This window comes from Hermetia illucens, chromosome 2 (genome assembly GCF_905115235.1).
Source record: "Hermetia illucens chromosome 2, iHerIll2.2.curated.20191125, whole genome shotgun sequence".
NCBI lineage: Eukaryota > Metazoa > Arthropoda > Insecta > Diptera > Stratiomyidae > Hermetia > Hermetia illucens.
Window position 1 is genome coordinate 143462168 of NC_051850.1, and position 21520 is coordinate 143483687.

The 21520-nt window shown below is 43.0% G+C and overlaps 1 protein-coding gene across 7 annotated transcripts in view; it reads right to left on the reverse strand.

The window, feature by feature from the left end:
* Window positions 1-21520, reverse strand: part of LOC119650467 (FH1/FH2 domain-containing protein 3) — a 412025-nt gene that overhangs the window by 111109 nt on the left and 279396 nt on the right. For all 7 annotated transcript variants that reach the window (XR_005249283.1, XM_038053334.1, XM_038053335.1 and 4 more), the window contains one exon: window positions 16089-16198. Coding sequence is in view for 6 of the 7 variants with exons in the window: in XM_038053334.1 (XP_037909262.1) it covers window positions 16089-16198 (110 nt within the window). In the remaining variant the exon portion in view is untranslated. The remainder of the gene's footprint in view (window positions 1-16088; window positions 16199-21520) is intronic.

Sequence of the window (21520 nt, forward strand, 5' to 3'; positions counted from 1 at the left end):
CTTCCTACCTAGGGATCTATCATGTGAAAGATGATCTAAACCATAGATAATCAGTGAAATGGTTTTGTTCGAAGGGTAAGTATATGCTTTATTCTTCACGAGAATGTGTTTTTTTGGCTCTGTATTTTTCAGGATTCTGGCGATATGGTAGAAAATTAGGAAATTACTTCATTCAAATTCTTGATTATATAGTCCTCAAAACAATTCTTGCGAACCAAGTCTGAGAAATCAAATTATTTCAAATACGTACAATTTTTCAATATGAATTTTTCTTTCATATTTTTACGGAAAAGTTTTAAGCTCTAAGATGGCCCCAAAAATTGAACGGTTAAAAAATGTATCTTTTCTAAGGTTAAGAGAATCATTCAAGGTGGCGAAAAAGATATCATATTTACACCTCTATTACAGCCCACTCATATCCAATTAATACTTTTCATGTTAACGACTTCATCTTATTCCGCCAAACACTTGCAATGACCTTCCCATACTCGTATTCAAATTAAAGATACTCATTGCAATTTCAAGCATAATAAATGCGTACTTTTGCATTTTCCACGCCACTCATTACAAATACCTCACACACTTCCTAATGACACTTTTTATTGGTTCCACTAAAAGATTTCTTAACGCCAGCGACAATAACTTTACAGCCCACAATAAACCTAAACTGCTCGAAGCGGACAACCTTCAGATTAGTGCAATTTCGCCTTGCATTCAAGAAGTAAACCATCGAAAACTGTGTCATGTATCATTGCATCAAAGACACGTGAAGTAATGGCGGAGTAATTGCGAAAATCTCCAAAAGGTCAGGTCAGTTTCTGCATATGAATGAGGAATGGGTGGTTCATTGCGAGCGTAAACCGCGATTGCATTTCAAGTCGGTTTCCGTAAATCATTTCGATTAAAATCATCCCATATAACTGCGCACATGCAATGTTTGGGATTTATCTGATAAATTAGCTGCAATCTACTTAAAGCCACAGATATGTTTCGTAATTGTAAAGCATTCAAAGGATATTCAAGTTTCTTAGTTTTTCATTTGTATGCAGATGCACATTTGGGTTGAGGTTCCCTCACCAATAGAGTTTGCCTTCCTTCTTCTGAAATTAGTCCAGCAAAGTACCACGTCAAGAAAAGCATTATTTCCCCTGACTCGGCATTGTCTCAGAGTGAACTACTAATTCTAAAGTCTACTAATTCTATTATGGCAAACAAGTACTTAAGGACGAATTGTTTGCCAACACGAAAGGCTGTCTGGCTTGCCCCGTGGGACCCGTACTGGAGTTGATGGGACAATGGCTAAATGAACGAAATTTTCCTCTTATTGTCATCCAAGTAATTAAAATTGCATGTCTTAATAGAGCTGAAAACCTCTATATAATCCGAATCTTCCTCAAGTTTGTAAAATGCGTCATTACATGACCTTTGACCTGGTATTATCCTCAGTAAGATTCCACTATCTGCACACCTATCAAAAGTAATATTCATTTAAATTTATCTGAGATGGAAACAAGGTAGGTGAGTTGAGGGTAACAACTAAATTTTGAGGCATTCGAAAAATTTGAATTGCCTGGAAAATATTAGGGTTGAATGCAAATACCTATAGATATTTAACAAGTATTCGATATTATTGTTAGGATGCACTTCCTTTCCATTTTTCCCGATAATTGTCATTTTCTGTTCCTCCTAGTTTCAGCCTTTAATCAAATTTATCCACACGAAACGCAATGACCAACTTGGAACCAAATATCAAACTCTAGGGACCACCCTACGTAATAGCAAATTCTCTTTTGTACTTCAATGCAAATTGAGGTAGTCAGGGCTTAGTGAATGTCCTGGTTCAAAAGGTCGATCCATATGATCCTGCACATTAGGTTCTTTCAGACGGTATCACTTGTCCTCCAGTGAATGGGTACAGTTCTCGCACACTCCATCCAAGTAATCTATGTAAGTTGCAAGGCCAAAGAAGCCCCTGGGCAAGAGATAATCTGAAAAATGCTATAATTTAATTTGCCACAGGTAACAGTGCAAATTTGTTACCACCTAGGGACCATGCTTTCGTGCCAAGACTTTCTCGTTGTTGGCTTCTGAGTTTTGTTGCACATACAGACATATGTATGGTATGTGCTTGTAAAACAAGTTATTAAAATGTTTCAATATAACGACTCCGCTATGACTTTATAACTTGATCTGTCCTCTTCGTTTTCGTATATCCTCCAGGGCTATACGTAAGTGGTTGTGATTTCTGTGACGAATTGTACAAAAGAGGCCATTTAAGATTTCACCTTGGACCGACTCGATCTGTGGCGCCATCTGGATTTATCGCAAATTTTATTGGTGGATGAAGTGACTTTGAAGTCGCATGCTTTTTACATGATGTAGTAATCGTTGTCATTTAATGTCTTTTTATGTTAGGAATTTCACTTTTCATCTACATCGCTTGAGGAGAGGAAAATTTTATTGATTTCTGAAAGCGATATTTTGAACCGCGTCGAGAATGTATAGAGGAAAGTCACGGAATGTGCTCTACTTTGTTGCAGTTGTATTCTAAGAACAATAATTTCTAGGCACATGTTTTAGGGGAGGACATGGCTAAGTATGGTAAGATGGTCAAAGGGTAGTATAAATCCCAGGGCGAAACGTGGATTGGTACCCACGATGGAGCATAAAACCTGGGAAATGCCTACTGAACCAACACCAACAGCTCTACTACCAAACCCTATCTCCACCTCCACGTGGTGACCGCTGGGAACTCTTTCTTAACGAAAAACTGCAGACGGAGAAGGATGAAGGCGAGTCTCCCGAGCCTAAAAATGGGACAAATTGTACCAACTGGTCCTCCAGGTTGAGGGTTAGGTAGGGCTAACAACAAGACACGGAAAACAACTTGTTACGAAGCCACGACAGGAGCCTCGGACTGGACGGATTACACAACAACGGACCTGGCAACGGCAACGGAATAACGATTTGCGCATTTTCTCATGGAACGTGCGCTCCTTGTACAGAGATGAAGTTGATGAGCAGCTAGCCGATACCCTGTCCCAATAGAGGGCTGATGTAACAGCGTCACAGGAGATGCGTTGGACAGGGACCGGTTTCCTGGAGAAGAGCCACTACACCATATATTATAGTGGCCATCCAGTAAACCATGTGCTCGGAGTAGGTTTCTTAGTCAACCAAAAAATGAAATCTGCTTTTATCGGCTTTTAAAACATAACCGAACGGCTATGCACTCTGCGCTTGCGAGGCAAGTTTAGAAATATAAGCCTCATTGACGTTCACGCCCCTACAAAGGAGACTGCAGAGTCGGAAAAGAATACCTTTGCTTGGTTTTGTTTGCTTCTTAAGTGATTATATTTGAGTGTTGAACTATGCCATTTGTGCGTATCCCGTTATGTATATGCATTTAGCACGTCACATTTAGTACTTCGAGTTGTAAATTTACACGGTAAAAACAACTTTGAGCTACTGTAACTTTGTTACTAATAGTATGATTTTGATCAAACTTGGGGATAATATGCTTCATATTATATTTTATATTAGCACCAACTTTTATAACTCTGGAATAAACTTAAGGGGGATTTTAGTCAATTTTCCCGAAAATATGGTAGTATACTATTATTAACTTAATTTGAACAGATATCGATATGGGTGCCTGGGCACCATATCGAGGCAGCTTCATGAATTTGTTCAGATTTTTCGGTTGGTTAATTTCGAGAATGGGTCCGTTAAAGAGATCATCACTTTCCTCCCCTCCCACTCCCCGCCTTTCTAACAAATCTAAAAGTGTCGAAAAATACTAATCGAGCCCTTTCATTCGATACCCCACATGACTATAGTCGGTGAAAAAAATTTGTACACCCCCTTTTACATGTATGGGGACCCGCTTTAAATCTCAACCTAGAAGGGTATCACTACATGTCTTGGCGTTCACAGTTCCCACCTTCTCACCAAATTTCGTTTCAATCGGTATAACCGTTTCTGAGAAAAGTGCGTATGACCGACAGACGGACAGACGTAGGTAGAGTCGATCAGGAGGAAAAAGAGCGCGCATATAAGGCAGCTTGCAAAAACCTCAAGCTCGCCATCCAGCGAAGCAATAATGAATGCTTTAAGGAGCTCTGCTCAGAAGCGGACATAAACCCGTGGGGGGGGGGGGGGGGAGAATCGTGATGGGACAATTCAGAGGCCGTTCATCTCCGCAGATCAAGTGTCCCAGCCTCTTGCTGAAAATCATCCAGGGGTTATTCCCCCAGCAAGAGGAGAGCACCGACACATTCCAACCACCTCTGAATGTGATGGCAATTCCCCTAGTCACAAGACACGAGCTATTGGATGTCTACGGTAGAATAGGAGACAATAAAGCGCCGGCACTGGACGGAGTACTGCAGTGAAGATCGGACATGTTCGCTGAGTTGCTCGAAGCGTGCATGTCCGAGGGATATTTCCAGCGGTATGGAAGCGGCAGTTTGGTACTTCTGCCTAAGCCAGGTAAACCTCAAAGTGAACCATCCTCATACCGACTCATATGTCTTTTGGACACGGTGGGGTGTTAGAGCGGGTAATCTATAATATATTACTACCGGATGTTGAGAGCCAAGGCGGCCTTTCAGATTGGCGGTATGGGTTCCGTAAAGCCAGGTCAACCATTGATGCCATCAAATTGGTTACTGGTTTGGCCGAAGACGCAATTCACGGAAAGGTTAGTACCAGCAAATATTGCGTGGTAGTAGCCTTGGATGTGAAAAAGGCAATTCGGCCAATTGAAATCTAATACGGAAATCTTTAGCGAAGGTTAGTATTCCCACCTATGTCGCTGCTATCGCCGATAGTTATTTAACTGAAAGGTGTCTCTGATATGACACCGATGACGGACCTCAGGAGTACGTTGTTTCCGCGGGTGTCCTGCAGGGCTCCGTACTGGGCCCACTACTGTGGAACATCATGCACAACGATGTACTTAATCTTCCCCTTCCGAGGGGAGCCAAAATGGTGTGTTACGCTGACGACATAGCGCTGGTTGTTGTCGCAAAGCATCTCGAAGATGCGAAATTATACTGAAGCGAGGCAATCAGTGCTGTTAAAAGTTGGCTAAAGAGCTCTGGTCTGACACTTGCGGAGGAAAAAACAGAAGCGGTCCTCATCACTAAGCGCCGGAAGAGAAATTACGCCTTTATTAGAATCGGGAATCATATCATCATTTCCACACTTTGGAGTGGTGATAGACAGGAAGCTTAATTATAAGCAACATGTGCGGTATGTTTGCGACAAATAATCAAGTGCAAGTATGGCTCTGGAAAGGATAATGCCGAACGTGGTAAGATCACGGCATACTTTTAGGTTGCTTATAGCCAGGGTGGTGATTTCGATCATACTCTATGCAACCTCAGTTTGGAGGGAGGCGCTGCGGATGTCAGGGAGCGCGACCAAATTGAGTTCAGTCTACAGGAGGGCAGCCTTGAGGGTATGCTCTGCTTTCAGGACAGTCTCAGATGATGCTGCATTCGTCAGATAATGCTGGAATGATGCCGATTGACATCTTGGCAGATGAGATGGCGAACATATATAATGCGAAGCCAACCTCTTCCTCATCGCAGACGAAGAAGACTGACAGGGAGAGATCCATAAATAGATGGCAAGAGCGGTGAGAACGCTCGAAAAATGGTCGGTGGACGCACAAGCTCATTCCTGCCATCAAGGAGTGGTTGGAGAGACGACACGGTGAGATTAATTATAATCTTACCCAGTTTCTCACGGGGCATGGAGGATATCTCTAATATCTTCACAAGTTTAAATTGGAGACCTCACCCGACTGTTCAAATTGCGATGAAGTCCCAGAGGACCTAGAGCATGTATTCTTCCACTGTCCGAGATTTGTGGAAAAAAGGAGGAATCTAGAGGAGACTCTAGGAGAGGTGCTGGTACCAGAAAATCTGGTGCCGAAAATGCTAGCACATCAAGAAAATTGGGATGCGGTCAATTCAATGATCGCATCAATTCAAAATAAACTGCGAAAGGCAGAGGAGGAGGGCACGTGCGCCGCGTATTGAAGAAAAGTGACTAAACTAGAGTGACTTGACTCCGCCCCGTGATGTAATACCTTACGCTGGTTCCGCGGGGCAGGGGGTGAGTCGGGGCTGGTTTCACCACACACTGGTGTATCCATACCAGCGTCTTTTGAAGATTTCCACGTCCTCAAAAAAAAAAAAGACAGACGGACAGACAGACAGGCAATGAACCGACAACGAAACAAAACCTTAAAAACAGCCAGACCGATCTTAATAACGTGACTCTGCGTGAAGGACTCTCAAATGGCAAAATACAATCCCAACCCTAGAAATTATTTGCTTTCTCTGGACAGTAAAAATTGCATAAAGTGCATAGAGTATAAGGCAACCAAATCTAACAAAAAGGATTGGCGAGAGTCCACTCTTCCCCGTTTCGAATCAGAAATCAGAGTGAGGATGAAACATTTAAGACGTAATAGACACAGAATGAGCCAAGCCCTTCCCTACTTTATTGAAGTTTCATATCACTTGCCCATCCATCTCGATGTAGTTCGCAATGGACCGGAGTCAGCGGTTTGCGAGTCAGGTTTTCCTAAGTGGACAAATCCGAAACATCATCACTTTTGATGGTTTGTCATATCCACAAAATGAAGCTACGCATCATGAGCTCTCTGGTACACATTCTTCCAAGAGAGGGAACCTTATGAAGGGATCCCCGAATTTCTTTCCATCTCATATTTGGGAACTCGGCTTATGACACGGCTTAAAGAAGTCCTCGACGAAGATCACAGCTCATTACATCTAGTATTCATCCTTGCAAAAGAGAGAAGTAAACATCTGAGTTTACTGTTTACTGGTTCCTGTATTATTGTGAATGATGTCACATCGAAAATAATTCAGAAGAAGAACTGCACTGAATCCATTAAAGACGGTAAACTTGTTATATGTCTATCTATAAGTTATTCTGAGTTCCAATAGGTGTCAATTTATTGCCGATCTTGTTCAGTAATATGGGAATACCGCTGGAGCTAAACCCAAACGTGAAAAACAAATGAGAACTTCCTTCAATTGATTTGGCCTTTGCCTGCTATAATTAAACTCCCAATGCCTTCACATAAGGGACTATCTCACAAATTCTTCCCATCCCGTCTAGTCTATTTTTAAAATGGAATAAAGATGATTTCGATGTGATAATTTTAGAGTAACGCCTGTCAGGCGAACTAGAACTCTACCTGCAGCTCATTCAATACGCGTTACTCAAAATCCTTGAACCTAATTACCCACAAAGCAAGAATAACAGCATCGCTTGGCAGCCACTGTCCAGACCGACTACATATCTCACATACTCAACACAAAATATGATATTTATTAATTGCTCCTCATAATTTCTTGTAGATTTCTGATAAGGTCAAATTATGGCATTCGAGTTCTTAGCTATGCTAGTCAGGCTAGTCATCACGCTACGTCTTCTGACAAGCGTCTGACTTACCCACGGCTACCATAATTACGCAATGATTTGCCCATCTCCAAGGAACTCTCTTTCTCTCCTCCATTGTGGCGATAACATCCATTGGCCATAGAAAATGAGTAGCGCGTTCACATTCGGTAGTCGATGTCTTACTTTTGATTAGAGGTCATTAATTAGATACGATGTGCAATTAATTTACTTTTTATGGCGAACAGAATGAAGCTTCTGTGTGTACAGGAGTTGTCTGATGGTTCGATGGCGTCGGCCAATTCGCGGCAATCGTCCATCTAGGTCCAGTGCCAGAGTGGTAGCGCAATGATGAAAAGAGACCCAGTTGCCTCCTAAACGACTATTATCTCGCATACTAAACGACTTACGGCAAGAAGCACGCAGCAAACAGAGTCTCGTATGTTATTCGTGAGGAAAAACGAAGGTAATCATCTGCTGAAGAAATGGAACAGGATTCCAATTGCAATCATCATTGTCTTCATCATCAGCTCCAGCATCATCTTCATCATTATCATCATCATGGTTGCAGTCGTGGCCATAGCCGGCTAAGGCATCACCATCATCGTCACCTCACGGATATGTCTTTCACTGGATCCAGTAATCCAATACGTACGAGTTGGTTGCAACCATTTTTTCCTCATTCGTTTCCCGTCCTATTTTATCCGAGAAGAAATTCAAGTGAGCAGATTATCACATAAATGTGCACCAAGAGCCGGCACACTGTACGTAATTGGCTCTTTACGTTTTACGACTTCAGGTGAAATTTTTACGGATGGGGAAAAGTGTTCCGAAAAGTCCATTTCCAACACTTTGCGTGCAGATTAAGACTGATTTTGCCAATTTTATTACGGGTGAAAGGTTAGTCTAGTGAGGCACGATGCTTTGTGGTCGCTGGAATGGATTTATTTATCGGAGTCGAATGGCAGCGGAGAGGCGGACTGAAGTAAGCCGTAAGCCGGATATTAGAGATCTTAACTTGTTCAAACTGAAGACCATCAGCGGTAATGGCTATGGAGCCCGATACGAGACTTAATATTTGTAAATCCGATCTTTCATTTCTATGCCGGTGTAGCATTGGAAAAGATGGTTTACGTAACATAGTAATTTGTTGATTACATTTGCTACCAAAAGGACTAACACTGCAGTCTTCGCTTCTTAATTATTTATTTATGGGCTAGTGTTTCATACGCAAGTGTCCAGACCCCCTTCACAAAAGCTGTAAATAAGCCCCGCATACAACGCATACATGTTTATCGAAAGGATCAACATTTGGCCCAGAAAATTTCACGATTTCTTCCTGAAAATTGAATAAGGTAGAATCCCTTCAAGCACATATAACAATTCGTCATTCAGGAATAATTTCTATCACTCATTTCGTGACCAAAATTTGTAATCCTGCCTGGAGCCTGCCTAATTGGGTCTGCGAGTGAAGATTGGTGGGGAGGCTCACGACGTGACCGCTGACCACCATTCGACCAAACACCTGTCCGGTGTTGTATAATAAAAAAGGAAACAGAATTGCCACCAGATGCTATCCCCACATTATTTAAAGGCGACGCGAAGAGAATTAAAAAGGATACTTTGTTCACTTTCCTTTTTCACGAAGAACTGCCAATTTCAGGGTAACTCATGAATGAGGGTAGAGAGTATTTTCGTGATTCGTAATTATTCAGAACGTACCGCCAATACGAAAATTATCAACCCCAGCAGTAAAGCCGTACATGTTTATTATGCGATGGTCTATATGGATCTCTCCTCTCAAGTTAACACGCAAGGCTGCCATGAAATTGATGAACAGTCCCTCTATGGAGGCCTGGAAGATTTAATTTTTTTTTAACTATTTTCTGTTATTAATGATTCTTTCATTAATAGAAAATAAAACTCAAATTAAGTAATCAAATCTTAAAACTAGAGTATGTAACATTCCTCTTTGCAAAGATCGAGGTATGTATGATTGTAAGCCGCAAGCGTAAAATAGCCATTCTGACCGAGAGTCAAACGGCCATCAAGACCTTATACTCAACAACGACATCTTCCCGGTTGGTGGGGCAGTGCAGACACGCGCTTAACCGTCTAGGCGGCACGCTCAAGGTCACTCTTTTCTGGGTTCCCGGGCGTAGGAACATAGAGGGGAATGACCGGGCTGACGGATTGGCCAGGCAAGGCTCTTGGTAATCCCTCGGCAAATACAACCGGTGGACCGCTGGCGGCTGTCGGGGGTCGAGCCTACTCGCACTACCTAGCAGCCGCGGGCCTGAGATGACGAAGGCTTACAAGCTGTGCCAAGTCAAGGAGAATTTGGCCCGCTTATAACATAGCCCCATCACGAGAGCCCCTGTGCCACACGCGTGCAAATGCATTCAAGATTACGGCGGTCTGCACGGGGCACTGGATAGGGGACCATGCCGCTAGGATCGGCATACCCTACAACTCGCATTGCCGAAGCTGCGGAGAAGGAAGGGAAACCCTCATGCATTTTCTCTGAGATTACCCAGCTCTGGCTAGAGTCAGGCTGCGGACACTGGGTAAACCATTCTTTGGGGACCTCAGAGAGATTTCTAGCTGCAGGGTGGGAGAGCTGCTTTCCTTCGTGAATGCTACGAGCTGGCTCTGAAGATCCGAGCCGAATGGACTCTGCCTCCCTGCTCCCAAAACAAGGGAGTTTGTGGCATCAAAACGGCGCACCAAAGCGCTAATTGGGTTTCTCGAAGCGGCCGCTAACACCTACCTACCCCATGATTGCTAGAAGCTAGTAGAATGTTATGTCCTCATCAAATATTAATATTATCGGATCCATCTTTAAGTTTTAGACTTTCGCAATAGATCCTTTGGTAAGCTATTGGGATGAGTTGGAAATTTGTACATGTATTTGTAGGTATGGGCTGCAATCTTATGCAAGACTGAGGATCTGAAGATCTCTGTGGACTTGGTATTTTTTCACAAACCAAGGGGCTCCTGTAATTGCACGCACAATTCTGTATTGCGCGCGTTGCAATAGCTCTAAATAGGATATTCTTGCAGAACTCCATAACTGGATCCCATATGTTCAAATAGGCTTTATGACTGCCTCGTATAAAAGGACTTTGTGTTCCAAGTCAAGCATAGAGCCCAAAAGCCAGTGTAGACTCCTTGCCTTAATGGTCATTTGTTGGTTCTTGGCATATTAAACCTTTTCCATGTAAAACGTGTGTCAAAGTGCAATCCCAGGTATTTAGCACTACTTAGTTTGGAAACTTGGGTTCCATTTAAATTGAATCAAGGGCAGGTTTCCCGAAGGAGCGTAAATGTTATATGAGTGTATTTCGTCCACTTTCATCTTCCATTTGATCAGCCATTCCGATTTAAATGCCGCTGTAGAACACAAGATGATAGTCGAGATTCGACATGAGTGGCCAACTATCATCCGCAAACATAGATATAACTATATTACTGCTGGTCGGTATGCCTCATGTATAGATAAGGTGTAGCATCGGGCTTAGTACGCTTCCTTGCGGTACGCCAGCATTGATGTTTTTGTCCCACGCAGTAAAACTTTTGTACTGACTTCTAAGCTTCCGCCCGATTAGATAGGATTCAAGAATTTTGTGTACGGCGTACGGTGACGCGGCAAGCAGTTGCTAAGTTTTGTACATCAAACCTTCCGACCATAATCTATCAAATGCTTGTGCTACAACCAGGAATCCGCAGAACAATAATTCTCCTTCTCCAATGATCGGCATCGTGCTATGCGCTTTGGGAAAGCCAAATTGATGTTGGGAAATTACTTTTGGTCGGCAATAAGACTTGAGAGTTTTCCCAGTAGGAGGCTCTGTCACTACGGATAGTAAACTGATTACGCGATACGAACTTGAAAACGGTAAATCCTTGCCAGCCTTTAGCATCATTGTAACCAGCTATGTTTTCCAGCTCCGTGGGAAATAACCGAGCCCGGTAGGTGACAACCCTTCGACCACTTTGCCAGTAATGTTATCAAGGCCAGAAACCTCCTTCAGATTGACTTTCTGCAGTAAGCAATTGAGGACATCTTTCGTTCTTATGCAAAACCCACTTACTGGCCTAGCAGAGGGTCATTTGCGCAAAAGTAGATCTCCACCCGAGAAATTCTATTGAAAAATACCCTGTAGATAAATCACAAACACTGCTCCTTTGTCGACATCACTCCTCGCCCAGTTTCCATTGGCAAGCTTTAATGGTACCGATCACTTCAGCTTTTTGATTGCCCTCCAGAGAGATCGTTGCTGTGGTGAGGACTGAGATAAAGTGCTGGAAGTTATTTTCTATTTCTGTTTTCAGAGCATTTCTTAGCTTCTTGGTAGCTTTTGCGAACTCCTGTTTCAGTCTCAGGGATCGATGTTCCTGCCATTTCCGCCACAAATTCCCTTTACTCCTTATCAGCCCACCATTACTCTTTAGCGCTGGAGAAGAGTGTCGAGCTGCTGCGAGTGTTGGTTTAGGTTTTTTACAATAAATAATTATTCATCCTACCAAAGTATTTTATAACATAAATTTTAATCAAAAGGATCACACAATAAGAACTCCCCTCTCTATCCCGACTCATTCCAGACTGACACCGAACAACAATTTTCGCTGTGAAATTTTTTTTTTCGATATCATGGCCAACACGGTTTACATTTACGTGTTCCCGACACGCAAGTTTGCTCACTCCGCCGCAATACTCCACTCCCCGTAGAAAATAAAGAGAGTTTCAGCGAGGAACCAGGCGCACGGCTTCTTCAATTCGGCTGCCGCAAGTCAAAATGGACGCGTGATGCGCCTCTCCTCCCGGTTGCGTTTTCTTCATGGAAGAAGGGCTTTAGTCGAGCCAACGAGACCCTAATGTTGAGACTATAATGTCTTCTGTTTGTAGTCTAACCTAAAATTGATAGACCAGTACCTTACTCCAAACTGCAATTTTATTTTTCAGTGTAGATATATATTTCGGGAGTAATTTACACCCTTCATCAGTACAAAGCAACTACAATGGTTTGGTCCTCGTCCGAGGACTTCGAACGGGCCCTTGTAAGGTGGCTGCAGCCGCTACCAAGACACGTCGGCGGGTGGTAGCAGCTTCAACTTCGGCATTGCGTCCCTGAGCAAGAAGGGTCATCTTGTCCGGAGGCGTTTAAAGTCGAGGAGTTTGCCCAACTCTGAGAAAAGGGAGGACCTAAACTGCATTTCCTACTCGGTGATCATAATTGCCGACACACCAAAGTATGGAATCCATTCTCAACAGAGGGCCTCAGCACAAGATTGGTACTTTGCATGGGGTTCGCAGTATATACTGGATGTTAAGCCGAAGATAGGAAACTCCCTAAATGTGTATTTGGAGTTGTTCCTTAGGCTCTGAAGATCGACGTGACGGGGGCTCTTGACCTTTGCAATACGTGACACAGCGTCCAGCAATCACGTTTTCTTTTCCAGACACGTGTTGAATGTCAGAAGTGAACTGGTAGATAAAGTTCAAATGCCGAAGCTATGGAGGGGACGCTTTGTCGGGCCTTTGTATCAAAGTAAAGCGATGTTTCGTGGATACTATGAATGGCCTGCCTTCAAAGGAATAACAGAAGTATTTGATTGCGAAGTAGTTCCTTTGAGCGGTATTCAGAGTTTAGAGAAGAAGCTCAACGGCTGCCAGATTTGCTTCACTCTTTGGTTAAGAGCAGCACCTACGGCAATGTCTGAGGCATCGACGATTACGGTTAGTGGTGTATCTTGCTAAGGGAATGCTAGAAGTGTGGCGTCCGCCAGCTGTGGCTTGATGGTCCCAGACGCCTAGACAGCCTCTGGGGATCACACAGTCAGGCGGGTGTCTTTGGTCTTTGGTCTTCGGCCCAGACACGTAGGTGTTATGGATCGATTGATGATGGGCGGCCTTGAGCAAGAAATGACGGTAAAAGTTGAACATGCCCAAAAATCTTCTCAGATCCTCAACAGTTTTCGGATGCGGGAAGCTTGAAATCGCTTGCTCTTTGACTGGGTTCGGTTGGAAACCTTCAGGGGTAATCAAGTGGCCGAGGAGTCTCACCTGTGATGGCAAGAATTTGCATTCGTCAGTTTCAAGGCGACGTTGAAACATGCACTCCAGGTGCTGTAAACGCTCGGGTTCAGAGGAAGACGCGACTAGAACATAATCCAAATATACGAAACAGAAGTAGAGGTTTCACAGCACAGAGTCGATGAATCTTTGAAAAATTCGCGCCGCGTTGTACAGCCCGAAAGTCATGCGCAAACCCGTGGATGAGTGGGATGGGGTAGGTCAGTGGGGTTCTGAAGAAATAACATCTGTTGCGGCGTAATCTTAAACTTTGGAGGGCAATATACGGCTGAAAAGGTGATTACATCGCTACATTCGGTTCGGTGGACAAATATAGGGAGAAGGTATTCCTTGTAGTAACTGTTCAGAGCGAAGTGTCTAAGCCAGGATTTGATACCAGTTCCACCGTGGGCCTTGTCGTAGAATGTGTATACTCGTATCTGGAAGTGGGTCTTTTGTCTATGGAATTGTCGATTAAAAATCTGTACAGCTTAAGTTTATGGTAACTAATGCCATTTGCATTCCAATGACAGATTTTTAGCTCGACCGTTTATTACCGATTAGGACCAACGACGAATAGGAATCTTCGCAAATTTCTGGCAGTTTTGGCATCGCACGGGCGCATTCCTCTTATGAGGTTCTTCAGCCAGGATTTTCCGATGCAAGAGATATTTCATATTGTCGCCCCTTTTTAACTTTTTCTGTTCTGGTTCCAGTACGACACGAGATAGGATTTCTGGAATTTTATATTATTGCATACCGAATTAAACTTGAATCCTTCAAATTCCAATGCATTTTCGATGTCATTCGTTTCAATCCTTAATTCAATGCCGTTCAGTACAACTACAAGATCTTTAGAACTTTTCAGTTGGTAGGTATAAAATTTAAGTGGAGCATTTTCCATCTATCGTGACTTTCGGTCACGCTGCTCCCAGGGCAGAGGTGAGGCAGCGTCTGATGAGTTGCCTCTGCCCTGGACGAAACCATCAGTCAACTTTTTGCTTTTTTTGTAAACTTGGCTTTAACTCAAAAAAAGAGAAGTCCGAGAACTACAAAGGAGGGAGTAAGTTACTCCCCCAGTGATTCGGTCCGTCACTAAGTGGGTGCGGACTTAGGACTCCCAGCATCCTCAACATAAAATTGTTTTTGTACCTTTTTGAATTCAGATACGACTTTCCTAAAATTGTTTTCGTCATAAATTTGAATTTGAATTTCATGTATGCCACCCTTGGTGACGGGGACTACATTAATCGCATTTTTATCTGTCAACTTTTGCAATTTATTAAGGAGATTTAAGGTCTTTCTTTCTCGAAGATATATCGGTGGCGGCTTGTACTTTCGAGAAGTATTAGTTTCATTCCTGATTCTATCATCGTTGCCAAGCAAAGCAAATTTATCTCCACTACTGGTGCCTTCATTTGGTATGGCTATTTTAGGTCTATTTTGTGTTTTACTGGGTGAAGTTAGACTTCTTAGATTGAGGCGTCCCTCAATAAGCTCATCTTGGGCAGACTGGATGTGAAGCTGGTCAAGGCTACCAAACACCCGCGGTTAGATTGGCTTGAATGCACTGCAAACTCCCATTCGTCCAAGAAAGAGAGAAAAACCTTCATTGGCCGGGGTTGAACTCTACGCATCGTATATGCTGCACTACACGTGATGTTGAGCTAGGCTTTTCTGATTATATTCACTAGTTGATCCTAGGGGAAAATGTGATTTTTGTTTTGAATTGACGGTGTTACTTCCTGACTGAAAAAGTGGAGTGAAAGGTTCACTAATGCATAAGTGAGCGAAGGAATACTAGCGACCTTGGAAAATTAATATGGTGGAAATCTAAGGATAATTAGTAGTAGTCCTTATTAACACAATTCTAGACGTCAATAAGCTTAAAAAGATGGTGACCGTTATGAATTATACATTAAACAACCTGGAAGTTTTGTGAATCATATTGAGTGACAAAAGTTATGCTCCTTCTTCCAAAAAAGGGATTTTGCGGTGATTTGTTTGCCATAATACTCATTCTCCCCGTTCGACACCGCTTTGTTATGTTGGGGGAACCTGTAGCAGTTTACTACCACACTAAGCGTGTCCAAAATCATGAATACGGAAGCTAAGGATTTGAAGTCTCCAAGTGATAAGAAGTCACAGACTTCGCTATAGACGAATCCACTCGTAATCATCGGGGATTTCGGAGGCTTTACCTTTTCATTCACCCTTACCAGGAAGAGCGGAAGAAAGGAAGATTAGACGAACGCTACTAGTTTAACGCCGGTATGCGAGAATGGAGCCAAGCGGGCCGGACACCATGAACCTAGGAAGGCTACAAGCCGGCGGCAGAGGAAAGCACAGCGGAATCTTTGCAAGCAAGAAAGTGGACCAACTTTTGAATCAAACACAACTATCTGGTGCATCCTCTGGAATGAGGAACGTAGCAATATAACGAGAACTAAAATACGAAAGCCTCTTCAAAAAAATATCAGAAATCGAAACAGTGCAAGCCACTGCTCTCATCTTATTTTTTCAATGTAAGTATTTGTGATTTTTTAAATTATACTACAATTAATCTCACCTGGAATCCAGTCCCTCAATTTCTTCCGCTTGTTCAGCCAGAGAGGATTCAAGATCAAGATAAGCTCCATAATCACCATCTTTGTATACTTGTATGGCTGCATCATCCAACTGGAAATATAAGAAACATAAACACTCGTTAATATTATATGCCTCTCGTTGCGATGTTAAAATATGTATGAAAGAAAAAAATATTATCGTATGAGTTTCTTATACCACACACTTTGATAAATTACCCTCCACGTATTGTGCTATTATCCTTAATAAAGGAACATGCTCGTGCGATTATAATACAAATTTTTGTACCTCCTACTCATATGTTATCCCTACAGAGGCTTCTGTCGCAGCTGACTTACTGTGTCACCTCCACGAGGAAATCCACCTTAAAGCAAATCGCAAGAAAAACTCTGTAAACCGACATTTGATACTGCTTACATTCAATAAAGAGGTTTACGTACTTTTACGTGTGTATACTCGCAAGATGGATATACAACTTAATTTTAAGAGGAGAGTCTTCAGCTCCATCTCATACCTACAGTAAAGGGTGGGAAAAGGGAGGACGGAATTGAAAGAACAAGCCTTAGCACTGTGGGGTGGAAAGGAAAGATACTTTTGCATCTTTAGCAGATTTTCACGGATTCGTGTGTAAAATTGAACACAAACTCCATAAAACCAATGTCAATGTCTCATACCGCAATACAACGTTGCCTCTTACCACAAGATATATGGGTACTTTATAGTATCAAACGTTATTGCCACTTACACCACTTACTTAAGACAAGTCGACTGATCATAACATCTTATCTGGTACATAAATCCATCTAACGTTAAGACAAAGCCCATGCACCCTATCAAGAACAAGCAGCTGCTTGCAAGTAATACCCCCTTCAGGACTTGATACTGCAACTGATAAATTTAATATTCTGATTTACGGCTTCCGCTACACACGAGAACTTTAATCTGAAAAGGAAACGATTATGTGCGCACACTTAACTTTTCGAGCTGATTGCGAGGTGAAAAAGTAAGAACGAAACAGTCTCACCCTTTGAGAATATGAGACATGTTAGCCTTAATATGGTAGCGACGTTGTCGAATTAATCACTAGCTCCATAGCACGCCCAAGACTGGATTAAGGTCACGAATTCTCTGGACATGTACGAGCAATGAGATACTTCGATGACGACTTTAATTTCTGAGATTTTATGTGACACCATAAAATGTCGACGTTTGATGGACGTCATTCGTTACTTTCACTTTCCACGAAGCCATAAAACGAATTTTAATTTTCTTTCTTTGATCAAATCCTGGCCTAAACGCTAGCCTGAATTCTTTGCAGGCTTGTGTCAGGGAACTGTCTCCTCTCCATCATTCGCTTATCATGTCTGTAATCTGTGGTGGACGAAATTAGGCTATTACATGATGTCTCCTCCGCGAACAATGTACGTGACCCTACCAGAGAGCAGAGCATAGATCGTGAAGGCTCTAAATTCCTTCACTTGTGCTTTCGAGGCCTCAAGGAAAATTTCCGGAACTTTATCGATTTTCTTCTTATGTTTCAAGTACACTACGAGCATATGGCTTTGAAGGAATGTGGTGGCCGACGGTATCCTATGTGTACACCAATATGCCACTAGCTTCATTTTTTCACAATGAAAATATGGAAATGAGGCTTGAAATATGGGGGTCAGTCAAATATACATGGAATTTTTCTTCTATATTATTTCCCGAGGACGATTAAATATGAAATTGCTTTCTATGTTTTTATTCTTGTGCGTAATTTTCTTATGCTGAAACCCTTCGAACCCTTTGATGGAAAAGTTGTGTTTTTATTTTTTATTGATATAGCACTAAGTCTTGGATGTCCCTCTTTGTTTGTTCCGATTCAGACTTATATTCAACACTGATGAAGCCTTCTCCTTTGATAAACTTCCAAACCAGGATTTTTCTCATCACGAGAAAAAGGTCCACGAACCTGCTGTCACTCACTCACTAATATTTGAACGTGCACTCTCGCAATTTCGGGAACGATGAGTCGTGGTTGCTCAAATGTTTTTCCGAGTGAAGGAAGTTCGAGGGTCATGATTAAGATTCCTATTTTCAACGTCCCCATTTTCCCTCATCTATATCCTTTCGAAAATACTTATATGTCACTCACAGACGCGAGTTCCGGATAGAGTTTCGTCTCTAAATTTCGTTTCGGTTGGGAGTTATAATCTCAGAAAGTTTAACTATTTCGCTCGTCGAAAATTTTGAATTGAAGAAAATCAATTTTCTTATTTATGACCCATATTGAAGCAGTCATTATACTTATATATGGTTACCATTTATCCCCTGCTGGAGTATAGCGCGTCAATCACACCTACGCGCCACTGTTCGCGGTTACCTAAAATGTCCTCCAACTCCCCTTACGACTTCCTGAGACGCACGCACTCCTCCTCCACTCTTCTGCCACCCACCAGTCGCCATCTTGGGTGAGTGGATTCCAACTTCACAGCGTATCCCGCAATACAATCGTTTCTTTCGTTAATGTGTGACCTATCGACTGCCATTTTCGCCTTTCGATCATATCGCGTACAGGTGCTAGACCTGTGTGCCGACCAAGTTTGTCATTTGAAATAATGTCAGGCCAGCGTACTCCGATGTTACGACGCAGACAGGTGTTGACAAAGGATTCGAGCTTTTGAGCAACAGTGAAGTTCACTTTCTATGTGCTACTCCACAGAAAGGGCACTAGGACAGCACAGTTTCAACTTGATCTCCAGATTTTTGACAAGGCAGCGAACGCGGATCTAGCGCTATTAATTTGTCGGCCAACAGTCAGTTCATTACTGCCACCGGCAGAAATCACACTTCCTAGATATACAAATTGATCAACGACTTCAATGCTCGGTCCATTAATGCAGATTGGGAGTGTGCGATGACCCCTCAGACTCAGAACTTTTGTTTTGTTGATGTTTATCCTCAGTCCAACTCTATTTACCTCTCTTTGCAAATTCAGAACCATTTGTCCAAAGTCCATGACTTGATGACAGAGGTGAAAAAGCAAACAGATATCATCAGCGTAGTCGTATGAAGAAAAATGTCGCAGTCCATTGAATTCCTCCACGTCCTCCGAACAAGGCAGCATGAAGGACGTCAACGATAACAAGTAGAAATAATATCGAGACAGAGACTCCGTTCAGAATCCTTCGAGATTTTCCCTCCGTGCAGCACGTGACATTTCGCGTTATCATATGTGGCTCTGATAATATGTTAGCTATTAGTTTCCTCCTGCGTAATTAGTTTCCTCTCAGTTCACGTTATCGAAAACTTTCTCGGAGTCGATTAAAACCAGATGCAACGAAGATCTAAACTACGCGCACTGTTCCAGAATGATCCGTTGGGTGTTGATGTAGTCAATGCAGGAGGATACGAAGCGGAAGCCAGTCTGCTCTCTGTCGATCAAGTTTTCGAGATGTTCTTTGATGGGTTCCAGGATTATTTTAGCTATTATCTTTGCGACGGCAGGGAGCACGCAGATGTCCATCCAATTGTCACAATCAAAACGGATGCCTTCTACTCTCTGGGGAAGGTCTCAGATTCCCAATATTTCTGTATGACTGGGAGCAGCAAGTCAGGAGTGCAGGTACAGTGATAAATAACTCTGCGGGATGAGCGTCAAACCCAGCGGCTTTACTCCGTTTGAGTGCATTGATGGCCGAAATCATAACTCTTCTCCTTGGAGGATCAATAGGAGGAACTTCACCGAATGTGATACTGTTAACAACACTGGAGAAGTGTTCTTTCCATCTCTTCAACTACTCGTCATTGTGGACGGAAGATGACCGTGTGGAACCTTCCGATTCTCTGACCAGCACAATAGCAAATTCTCTCTTGTCAAGGGATACACTACGCTGAACTTCTCGGGATTTCGCTCGTTATCGGAATTCAAGCGTGTCACGCCCGCCATCACTCGCAGCAGTCAGTAGAGCCTTCAACCACTTTCGTTCGTCGATCTGCTTCCATAATTCTGCAGTCAGCCAGATCTTATGACGCACCTTCAGGGCATGACAGACGACCTGTGTAGCATCCGTGAAAAAATCATTTTTGATGGCGGCTCGACGCTCATCAATATTCCGAGGTGGGTTACTCAGTATATCTGCCGTTCGATCAGCAAGATAGCTCCCCCACTGTCGAGCGATAGCTGGAAAATACAAGCGGTCGATGTTGAACTTAGGAACTCGCAGCTTTCCAATCGTGCAAGAAGTGGTAACACGCAAGCGAAGGTAAGCGACTATCAAATGGTGATCCTTTTGAGGCCTTGTTGCGTACATCCAGAAGACAACTTCTAAACATACTGCTGAATGCGAAGTGGTCGGTCTGATTGCTGGCACCTCATGGCAGGCTGTGTACCCGAATAATGTGCCACCGATGACGAAACGGCGGAAGTTTCAGAAATCTACGAATCTCTTATCATCATCTTGCAGTTAACAGTTTGTCAGAAAACGGCTGCCAGGTGAAGGAAGCACGCTTTGTGGTACCTATCAGAAGCGACCCGACACTGGATTCACGTCTGCTACCACTTGGTTTTCTAGAGTGCAAAAGTACAGTACCGCAAGGGGGAGAAGGGTACTCTCCAGAGCCCCACCATCTTACTTCGCTTAGGCCCAGAATGCCTCACTTATGTCGTTGGAATTCTCACTGAATTTGTAGAAAACGAGCCTTTTGGGGATCCTTGCTACCGTTATCAAGGAGCGTGCGTTACAGGTCAGACGTGAGGCGAGTCCCTATCTGAGACGTTGTTGACGTTTCGGTAGCACAATCTTGCAGTGATGAGGCAACCGATAGCAGTTCAACTCTATATTAAGAGTGTCCGAAGCAAAAATTGGGTAGCTGGAGATATTTACTCTACAAGTGGTAAGAAGTCACAAAGTAGAAATCCATAGTTGGAATAGTCAAGTCGCGGAAAAAGCACGCATTTTAGAGTCTCGCCAAATTCATACTCCTCCAATTAGAAATCTGTGTTCACTTCAATGTAGAGCCTGCACTAAGTGCAAGTGGGTAGGACACAGTCATCCGAAAGGAGAACACCGCAACTCCTTTCAAGGGAGAAAGTGTGAACTCTACTATGGCCAACCCGTCTGCAAAACTACTGTCTAACATTCCAGAAAACTAGAGGAGGAGACTCGGCAGAAGGAAAATTCGATCACACACTCTTTCCTCCGCCTCTGACAAGCAAAGTGGAGAAAAAAGAATCAATTTATGTGGATGCAATTGGTCGAATACAGGTGCAGAAAACGGATCCGCGGCATCATACACTATGAACGGCAGAAAACCCCACGGCGGCAGCGGAAGTCATTGCGAAAGAAAGCAAAGCTCCTTGAAAAAAAACATGAGCGCTACTGTACCATCAATGGCAATATAAAGCGAAATAGAAGGAAGCGGAACAACCAA